Here is a 10,761-nt window from a genome sequence, read left to right on the forward strand (position 1 = left end):
ATTTGCTTATTTTCCTACCCACTCCATAATATTGATCAAGACCAAGACCCATTAAGCATTAAATATCTCTTTTATACATGAATTTGTCATGATTACATACTAATAGCCCGCTAGCTTTTGCTAGTCGACTAAAAACTTGACACCTCCTATGCTTTTCTTGAAAAATATAAGCTTAAGCCCACACAACACAAGACTATCAGGCCCGACGTCATGGACCGTTTTTGATCGGCCTCATCAAAGTGCTACCTCCTCCACTAAAAATTCGCCACCTCAGCCATGTTACGCTCCAAAAAACATAACAAAAAATATCAGCCCCACACCACACCACGATAATACATCGGGGGACAAAAAAAAACTCTTTATTGCTCCCAATCTCTGAAACCCTAAAAAATCAAAAAAGCTCTAGCTCCGCGAATTCTTCAGGTGCTTCAATTTATTTTTCATTTCCTCTCCAATTCGCTCTAATTTTCGCAATCGTATGTGATTGTGTGTTTGCTTATATACACGCGGAAAACCCTTACCTTTTCTCTCCTCTATTTGATTTTGATTTTTCTGCTAATCTATCTCTCCCTCTCTATATATACGAGTGTCTGCGTTAGAGAAATCAGGGAAATCATAATTTGACGTATTAAAGAGCAGATTTGAACAATATCTATCTATATATCATAAAGTTAGGATAAAATTGATATAGTGAATCAGCTATATGTCGTTGTTAGAAATTTACTTTTTAGGTGAAATGTGTATATATATATATCTTGCGCGTTCTTTTGTTTTGCTTGCTTTTGAAATTGAAATATGTATTGCTCAGCCAAATTGAATTTTTAGGACATAAATTTGGTTTTAAATGTCTCTTATCATAATCATAGGTGATGCATGGTTAAAGTATTATCGGCCTTCTTTATGTGTTCGGATTAGGTTATTGAGAAATTCTGCCTTTCTGTGTTCTGTTTGACTTGAATAGGTGATTCTTTTGGTTTGTACTCATGGTTAGTTTTCAATTTGTTGTTGTTGTCACCTCTGTTTTTGCTTGCTCTGGCTTGTGTTTGGGTCTTTTAAAATGTAATTTGTGCTTCTGAAAAAGTAAATTGAAAAAGGCATTCTGGGAACTTATTTTACAATTTTTCTGACCACAAAGGGTCCGATACAACAAATTGGGTTTTTAGTATCCAGAATGCATTTTTAGTACCATAAATTTGGGTTCACAATTTATTGTTCTATTTCTGTTAGACAAGAATTGAGACAACAAGTGCGGGAAACAACTTCACAGAATTAGAGAAGAAACCCATCCAACTGTATATTTAGACTCTGTTATATGTAGTATGTATACTGCTATAATACACAAGGCATGCATGCCAGGAAAAAGGAAATCATATTAATATTGGAAAGTGAAATCATATTAATATTGTAAAGGAGAAGTCAATTTTATTGAAGTACATACTTCTATGTCAGAGAACCTGACTATGAAATGGGTTTGTTTATAGCGATCCTTAGGCCTAAACGTTTTCTTGGTGTTCTTTCATAGGGTGGGGTTACTGTTCGAATGGCAGATGTTGCTGGAAATGTACTGCTGCTAACAATGGAGGGTGCCGATGCAACAAAACTGTTCCAGATAATTTTGAAGTACATGGGAGTTGATTCATCTGATCGAGTTACTTCAGCAAATTTAGATGAACGGATTGAGCTTGTTGGAAAATTATACAAGCATACTCTGAAAAGTTCAGAGCTCCGAGATGAACTTTTTGTGCAGATTTTAAAACAAACAAGATGTAATCCTGATAGGTATGCCTCTAATTTGATACTCAGTTTTTATGATTAATAAATTTGGGGCCTGTAATTATAGTGTTGGGATGGTAACGAACAAAATGCCCCACTCCTTGAAATTCGTAATTGTTACAAGATCTCCTTTGTTGAGCCTTTTATGAAGCGATGCCTCCAAATACGCTGGCCAACCTTTCCAATTACAACCACTATCATTTCTATGAATGATTGATTCTGCCTCCAAATACATGGCCAACCTTTCCAATTAGAACTACTATCATTTCTATGCTTGATTCTGTTTATCACACTTGATTTTGCTATTACAGGCAATACTTGCTCAAAGCATGGGAGTTGATGTATTTGTGTGCTTATTCCATGCCTCCTAGTAAGGACATTGGTGGATATCTATCAGAGTATGTTCATATTGTGGCCCATGGTGTGGGTATGGATTCCGAGGTTCAAGTGCTTGCATTAAAAACATTAAGTGCTTTGAAGCATGCTGTTAAGGCTGGTCCCAGGCATACAATACCAGCTCAAGAGGAGATTGAGGCTCTTTTAACTGGTCGAAAACTTACAACTATAGTATTTTTCTTGGATGAAACTTTTAAAGAAATCACGTATGACATGGCAACCACTGTGGCTGATGCTGTTGAGGTACTTTTAAGCCTTCTTTATTGTTAGGTCCATCTGAATGTTTGTATCTATCTGTGTATGTGCTTTTTTGTTGAGGTACTTTTATACTCTTTCAAGATAGGCTTATTTTTAAGTCGTTTGTATGCACCTTTTTGTTCTTTATTGAGTTTTAAAGCACTTCACATCAATTAAATTCATTTATATCCATTTCAGGAGCTTGCATGGATAATTAAACTGTCAGCATACTCTAGCTTTAGTCTGTTTGAATGCCGTAAAGTTGTTACGGGCTCTAAATCACCTGATCCTGGGAATGGTATCGATTCTATTTACTTCTTGATTGTTTCTATGAGTCAGATTTACAGAAATAGTCATCTCTTCTGGACTTTGTTGTCATGCAGAGGAGTATATTGCGCTAGATGATAACAAATACGTTGGCGATCTGCTAGCGGAATTCAAGGCAGCAAAGGATCAAACTGAAGCAGAAAATTTGCATTGCAACTTGACATTTAAAAAAAAGCTATTTCGTGAATCAGATGAAGCTGTGACAGATCCAATGTTTGTGCAGTTGTCCTATGTTCAAGTATGTAATTTCTTATTTCAATGACTAGTGATGCTCATTTTGAAGTTTACAGTACTGCCTGGTCAACATTATGAAAGTGCCTTCTCGTCTTTAAGTAGAAAATGTTGCTTTCATCAATGAGAGATGTATCTTTGATGTCCTAACTAAACGGTTTTCATTGTTACTTTTTTAGATTGTTGATATATAATTATTTTGTTACAGTTGCAACATGATTATATATCGGGCAATTATCCTGTTGGAAGGGATGATGCTGCGCAGCTGTCTGCACTGCAGATCTTGGTTGAGATTGGATTTGTTGATAACCCTGAATCATGCACGTGAGTTTTTGTTACTATGTCTTACTCCATTTTATTGCTCTTTCCTTTCTTTGTCGCTTATGCTTTTATGGTGTTTAACTTGCTTTCGTATTCATAGTGATTAGAAACACAGGGGAGTTCTTTTTACTTATCAATTTCCATAACCAGTTGTTTTGTACTATAATAATTTTGAATTTGTTGAGTAAATGTTTTCAGCGACTGGAATTCACTTTTGGAACGATTCCTTCCGAGACAAAATGCTATAAACCTAGCAAAGCGGGAATGGGAATTGGATATTCTTTCTCGTTACCGTTCTATGGTAAGAATTACAATTTTTAAATGAGTAACTTGCTCCAAAGGGAAATTGTGTTATTAGTCCAGTTGGCATTCTTCGCGTAAGTTTCCTTGTAATTTTACTATGAAGTATTTGCAAGATATTTCAACTCATTCGTATAAGATCTTATTATTTTATTTTAAATAATAACTCCTTGTAATTGTGTTATTAGTCATGCCACAAAGTTTCCTCAACTTGCTTGCTTGTTGGAATCGGGTGGGGGGTAGGGATATCTCTAACGTCATTTGGAGGATGGTTCTTTTGTGCATCACCTGGTGTATTTGGCGGGAGAGGAATGCTAGAACTTTTGAGGATAAGGAGTGTTCGGTGGATGGGATGAGGAAGAATATGATATCTATGCTACACTTGTGGACGTTGGCTCACCACCATATTGTTGTCCCGACTATAGAAGCGTTCCTGAATATGTGCTCTTTGTATATTCTGTATGGGTTTCTCTTGTATATATTTTTGCATTAGGGTTGCGCCCCTCTGCGCTCTTTGAATAATATTCACATTAATTATCCAAAAAAAAAGATCTTATTATTTTATTTTAGCTTTTTGAGACCTCTCTACTTAAAAAAAATATGTACTTATGCTATCACTGTAAGTTCAACTAATTGCAACAATTCCTAACTTAAAATTTTATATTTGCTGTCTACTAGGAACATTTGACAAAAGACGATGCGAGACAACAATTTCTGCGGATATTGAGGACACTTCTCTATGGGAATTCAGTGTTTTTTAGTGTTCGCAAGATTGATGATCCTATTGGACTTTTGCCAGGACGAATAATTTTAGGCATTAATACGAGGGGGGTAAGTCTTAAGTTATAAATTTTATGCACAGATTACAACATTGTTTTTGGCATTGTGGCCTTCCATTTACTCTACGTTTTTTTTTTGTTCATTGGCCCGTAGGTACATTTTTTTTGTCCAGTTCCAAGGGAGTATCTATTTTCTGCCGAGTTACGAGACATAATGCAATTTGATAGGAGCAATACTGTTATTTCTTTTAAGATGAAAGTTGCAAATGTTCCTCATATATTTCAATTTGATACCAAGCAGGTTTTGATCACCTCTCTTATTTATACACCAATATTCCAGTACTAGAATTTCTCGGCCTCTAAACTATTTTGTAGTTTCATATCTTAGTAGTGATTTCTCCATTGTTGTAGGGGGAAGAAATATGTGTTGCTCTTCAGACACATATAGATGATGACATGTTGCGATGCTACTCTAAAGCCCGCTCTTCTGCTAGCAGTTCGATTAGTGGAGATCTTCCTCCCAACGTGGAAGTGCATAGGATACGTGTTCAGGACTTGCCTAAAGCTCCTAAAAAATCTCAAAGGAATGTTAATGAAGTAAGACTTCAAATGAAATTCATACCTTGCCAAACTATTGAAATCTATACTTGCTCAACTAAAGTAACACCAAGGTCCGACAATTGAGCTATATAGGCAAACCTTTATTTATTTATTTATTTATTTTTTATAATTAATGTGAATATTATTGAAATAGTGCAGACTCCCATGACGACCGCACTTAAATTCACCCGTCCCCATTCCGTCAACTTGATATTCGGACTCTCATCAGCTGAACTTAACTCGTATGATTTTGATTCCATGTAAAAATAACCCACGTAACCCATCGTAAAATAAAATGCTGCTTTCTCCTTGGAAGATGTGAAGCACCCAAATTATATTCAGCTTATATATAGGTAACTGCACCATCTAAGCTTTTTTTTTTTCTTAAACAACCTCAGGTTAGCTAAGACTAAATATTTCATGATTGCTTGGACCCTTTTGCTCTTGATGGACTGATACATGTACTGAATACTCATATCATCAAGTTGACCCTGGGTCTGGAACCTGGGTGTTCTATTAGGTGGCACTGCTGGAGAAAAAAAGCATGGAAGCAAGGTTGGCCCAGTTGGGGGATCTTATGATAGAGATGAATACCAAAAAAGATTTGATTGGGGCTGATACCCAGGTAAAGTTTGTTGGAAATGAATTTCATGCTTCAAATATAGATGTATCTGTTAGAGTTAATTCATGTGTAAAAGATAATCTCTTTTATCAACATAGTGGGGTTTCTATGTGATGGGCAAATAAATCTTGGATTATGGGTGGTGTTCAACACAGTTGTTACAAAAGCTCCAAGGCGAGTTAAAACTTCGTAGTGAGGAGTTGCATGCAGCAGAAGATACTATGAATAAGCTGGTTAATGAAAAAATATCATTGGAAGAAATGATATCTGGACTTGAAAAGAAGAAAGCTGATGAGGTATTACTGTTTATACTTGAATTTGGTGTTAGGAACCTCTATTGTTTTCACGGGTTATGAATTTATATACATAGTAATTATTGAAATGCAGATAGGTTTTCTTGAGAAAAAATTTGAGCAAGAACGTAAAGCCTTAAAGTTTCAAGTACTTGAACTTGAAAAGAAGCTTGAAGGGGTCACACAAGAGTTGGCTGTTGTTGAGTTAACTCTTGCTGTCAGGAACTCTGATTTGGCTTCATTACAAAATAATCTAGAGGAATTAGAGGCATTGAGAGAAATGAAAGCGGTTTGATTCTTTTCATCTTATTCCTAATTCTTTGTCTCAGTTTCTACTTTAATTGCATCACAATATTTCAGGCCTTGATATGAATGTATTTTCAACGGAGTACATTTTGCTTATTACTTTCTACTTGCATTTAGGACATCGATACAAAAAATGAGCAAACTGCTGCCATTTTGAAGAGGCAAGAGGCTCAACTTGCTGAGTTGGAAGTGCTTTATAAGGAGGAACAAGTTTTAAGAAAGCGTTACTTTAATACTATTGAAGGTTGGCATTTTCTAAAACCTTTAAAATGGAGTGCATTTTCAATAGCATTAGATGTGTTGGTCTTTATTTTTGTTAGTCTTGAAGAATCTTTATAAATGACGTGAGCAAAATATTTGTCCCTTTGATACATTTCAGATATGAAAGGTAAGATCAGAGTTTTTTGTCGATTAAGACCTCTTAATGAGAAAGAGACTGCTGAAAAAGAAAGGGATGCACTCACAAGTCCTGATGAGTTTACAGTTGAACATCCATGGAAAGATGATAAGGCCAAGCAGCATATATACGATCATGTATTTGATGGCAGTGCTACCCAAGAAGACGTGTTTGAGAATACAAGGGCAAGTTTGATTGAGTTTGAATACATTATCAACTTAGGGGATCTTAGCTTGTAATTTTCTCATATATCTATATTCGAATTTTAATATACTTTTGTTATTACAATGCAGCATTTGGTGCAATCTGCTGTAGATGGGTATAATGTGTGCATATTTGCTTATGGTCAAACTGGTTCTGGAAAGACATTTACAATATATGGATCTGAAAACAATCCTGGACTTACTCCCCGAGCTACAGCAGAACTATTTAAAATTACAAGACGAGATGGCAACAAGTTCTCATTTTCATTGAAGGTGATTTTTCCCAATGCCATATATTGAAGTGTTATTACAGCTTAAATTTATAAATTATTTGTTCAGTAAACTTTTGCATCAATTGTATGATTCAATTTATTTAGGAGTTTGAATGTTACAACCCTCATCCAAAATCAAGTTGTAGTTGTAGCTCTCTTACTGTTCCTCATCTGCATGATAATATTTCTAATTAGTTGGCCATCTGTATGATTTGTATATATTGTCTTAGAATTGATATCTATTTTGTATTAATGCAGGCATATATGGTGGAGTTATACCAAGATACACTTATAGATCTTCTTTTACCAACAAATGCTCAACGCTTAAGATTGGATATTAAGAAAGATTTAGAGGTAAGTGTTGTTAACCAGTGGCCTTGTGATTTACATTCCTATGAGAAATATTATTTTCGTTTCAATCTATTAAATGGTTAATGTTATCATTTATGATTGACCCAATTTATTGATATCATTCCCCTTAAGAAGCTGCTATTGATATGCAAGGTATTTTGTGATGTTAGGGCATGATACATGTAGAAAATGTGACTGTTGTATCAATTTCAACATTTGAGGAATTGTTGAGCATTATTCAAAGTGGATTTGAACAACGGCATACATCCGGAACTCAAATGAATGAAGAAAGTTCAAGATCTCATCTAATACTCTCAATTGTTATTGAAAGTACCAACCTTCAAACTCGGTCTGTTGTGAGAGGAAAGGTATCGTCATTATCAGTTATAGTATTTTATCTATGAATATATGATGAGATCAGCTTTTATGCACTTTGACTATGGTGAATGTACATGGTTTTGCATATACTTTGTGTCATTCTTTTGTCATTCAATGTTATGAAGGATTAATTTAAGTGTGATGATGTAGACAGTGAGATTGAAGCCTTGTCTTGGTTACTTGTTGAGTTGTCTTTTTTATTTTTATCTTTTTAGTGTTTGACCATCAAATGATTTCACATGCAGTTAAGTTTTGTGGATCTTGCTGGTTCAGAAAGAGTGAAGAAATCAGGCTCTCTTGGTAGTCAACTTAAGGAAGCTCAAAGCATCAATAAATCACTTTCAGCGCTTGGGGATGTTATTAGTGCATTGACTTCTGGTGGTCAACACATCCCTTATAGGAATCACAAGTTAACAATGTTAATGAGTGATTCACTTGGTGGTAATGCCAAAACACTCATGTTCGTAAATGTATCACCAGCTGAATCAAACTTGGATGAGACACACAATTCCCTAATGTATGTTTTCTGTCTGTATTACTTTGTGTCTATTATTTTCTTTTGATGTGAGCTTGGAAAGCCTGGGCATCATCCTTCCCTCTCCCTCACTAGTTATACTTGAAGTTGGGTGACAATAGGAAATACACTGTTGCAAAAGGTTTGCTTCATGCTTTCTCATCCTTAACGCATTTGGGATCATATCCAAGTATATAAACCAGGACATATGGCCTGAGAATGTGAACTGTCATTATTATAGATATTTATGTTTATTGCTTGATCATTTTAGAAAATTTCATGATTTTAAGTTATTAAGCTTTATACTTTTCAATTCCAACTTTGCTAGTGGCATATTAATGTAGGATAACTTTTTTTTTTTTTTTTTTTTTTTTTTTTTTTTTTTTTTTTTTTTTCCGCTATGGATTACTTTTAGATCAATTAGAAATTTGACATCTTGCAGCCTTTGACACTGCCTTGCTTAGCTATTGTTCTTTCCTTTTAAATTTATAGTATATAAGTGTTTGTTCTAACAATGCTTTGCCTCTATGCTAATCCAGGTATGCATCTAGAGTTCGATCAATTGTGAATGATCCAAGCAAAAATATTTCATCCAAAGAGGTAGTCCAATTGAAAAGGTCGGTTGCTTATTGGAAGGGGCAAGCTGGTAGGAAAGGGGATGATGAGGAGTTCGAAGAAATTCAAGAAGAACGTCCAGCAAGAGATAGGAAAGATGACCTTCAAACACCAAGAACGTCCAGCAAGAGATGTAGGACAGGTACGACAGGTGGCCGTCATTTCATGTAATGTTTCTATTATGCGAGTTGCTTAAAACTTTCCTACATATGAAAAGTGCTTGAGAAGTTGTTAGTCACGGCTTTTGGGACATGTGAGCTAGGGCATTGGCAAGAGGTGCTGTAATTAGTTTAGCATGATGAAGTTGTTTAGTCAGGGCTTTTGGGACATGTGAGCAGGGCTTTGGGACACGTGAGCTAGGGCATTGGCAAGAGGTGCTGTAATTAGTTTAGCAGGATTAAGTTGTATAGCCGAATGGTGTGTATATTTTGCTTTCTATATCCTAAATCTAGTTGGTGAAAATGAGTCAATTGATAGGAACTTTATTGCACATATAATAGGAATGATCACGTGTGAGTGCCAAATTAAATTATTTTAATTTTGTGAGAGATTTAGAAATATCTTCTAACATCTCATTATGAGTGCTTATATTGGCAATATATATATATATATATATACACGTTTATGCAATTATGCAAAATTTAAGCCTATTTGTACAATAATTAGACTCAACTTACGTTTTTACATTTTAAATTACAACATAATTTCTAATGGATATCATGCGATGCATTTCCTCCCTGTACTGTTCGTTGTTCAGCCCTTTTTTGTTGTATTTTATTGTAATCCCTAGGAAGTCGTTTTGGCTTGTATTTGGTATTTGTTTGATGTACTTAAAAAAATACCATGTTCCTGTTACTGGGAGGTTGTCAATTTCGTAATTGCACAGGAAATTGGTGCTTGTTGGCATACAAAGAATGCTTTTTTGGACTTTAGCTCTGCCAATTTCCTACGGTCTCAACAAATATGATCCAATGAAATTACAACACAATCCCTTTCTCCAATATTGTGCCGGGCAATAATGTCTACAATCCCTTTGTCACTCCTATAGATGGTGAAAGGAAAAAAGACCAAAATGAACCTTTTGGAAAACAAATGGTCCAATTTGATAAACAAAAATTTTACTTTTGGTGATTTTTCAGGAACAATATATTCTTGAACTTAATATGCATATACAATATATACATATGTATCTATCCGTGCATGGGTGTGCACACTACTTGTGTATGTTAAACTTTTAGAAGGTTTTAGAGTTCAATTGAAATTCAAAGTTGGTAATGAATTGAAAAATAATTATAAACTGTTATGCTTCATAATTCATGTTGTTCCTTGAAATATATGTTAATGAAACAAAAAATTTAATGCCAATGAATATACGCATTGTATGTGGCTAAAGGCTAATGCATACAATTACTTGGTAATGAAACTATAAATTAAAAGAATCAAAGGAAATGATACCCCTGCTTGCACAAGAACGAGAAGATATTGATCTAAAAGTTCATGCAACTTTTGCCATTCAACTTCCCAGATAGCCTTACTAGCCTGTTGTTTGAGTCTGTCAGCTGCATACAAATATTAAGTAAAAATCATAATTCCTAAATTATGTTAAGTAAGAAAATAAAGAGAAAATTAAAATTACAAAAAATAGAGGACAACGTAACAAAGGAAGATTTAAAAAAAAAAAAAAAAAAATAGGGACAAAATTAATAAAACACCATTTTCTCACCAAGAAAGGGAAAAAAAATTAATGAAATAAAGGTACAAAAATTGATTTAGAAAAATTGAAATAAGACAAACGTTTTTGTAAAACAAACCAAAAATGGCATAAACAAAATAATTAAGAAGGTGA

At 34.6% G+C, this 10,761-nt stretch overlaps 1 protein-coding gene across 2 annotated transcripts; it reads left to right on the forward strand.

The window, feature by feature from the left end:
- The first annotated feature begins 346 nt into the window (after positions 1 to 346).
- Positions 347 to 9,395, forward strand: LOC132168526 (kinesin-like protein KIN-14E). Of its 2 annotated transcripts, XM_059579514.1 has the most exons (20): positions 347 to 423; positions 1,523 to 1,779; positions 2,085 to 2,412; positions 2,605 to 2,704; positions 2,790 to 2,971; positions 3,173 to 3,288; positions 3,484 to 3,586; positions 4,264 to 4,416; positions 4,519 to 4,665; positions 4,776 to 4,961; positions 5,485 to 5,589; positions 5,742 to 5,882; positions 5,974 to 6,168; positions 6,303 to 6,429; positions 6,565 to 6,767; positions 6,876 to 7,058; positions 7,316 to 7,411; positions 7,579 to 7,776; positions 8,032 to 8,303; positions 8,840 to 9,395. In XM_059579514.1, the coding sequence occupies exons 2-20, from the start codon at positions 1,541 to 1,543 to the stop codon at positions 9,084 to 9,086; spliced, it is 3,321 nt and encodes a 1,106-aa protein (XP_059435497.1). In that variant the 5' UTR covers positions 347 to 423; positions 1,523 to 1,540; the 3' UTR covers positions 9,087 to 9,395. The 2 variants fall into 2 exon arrangements, with proteins under 2 accessions (XP_059435497.1, XP_059435498.1); XM_059579515.1 differs by lacking the exon at positions 5,974 to 6,168.
- The last annotated feature ends 1,366 nt before the right edge of the window (positions 9,396 to 10,761 follow it).

This window comes from Corylus avellana, chromosome ca2 (genome assembly GCF_901000735.1).
Source record: "Corylus avellana chromosome ca2, CavTom2PMs-1.0".
NCBI lineage: Eukaryota > Viridiplantae > Streptophyta > Magnoliopsida > Fagales > Betulaceae > Corylus > Corylus avellana.

Excerpts from the sequence above, each read along its gene's own strand:
- LOC132168526 (XM_059579514.1), top strand. The coding sequence starts at position 1,541 with ATGGCAGATGTTGCTGGAAATGTACTGCTGCTAACAATGGAGGGTGCC. Across the intron at positions 5,883-5,973 it reads AAAAGAAGAAAGCTGATGAG|ATAGGTTTTCTTGAGAAAAA; the intron begins GTATTACTGTTT and ends ATTGAAATGCAG. Across the intron at positions 6,768-6,875 it reads ACGTGTTTGAGAATACAAGG|CATTTGGTGCAATCTGCTGT; the intron begins GCAAGTTTGATT and ends ATTACAATGCAG.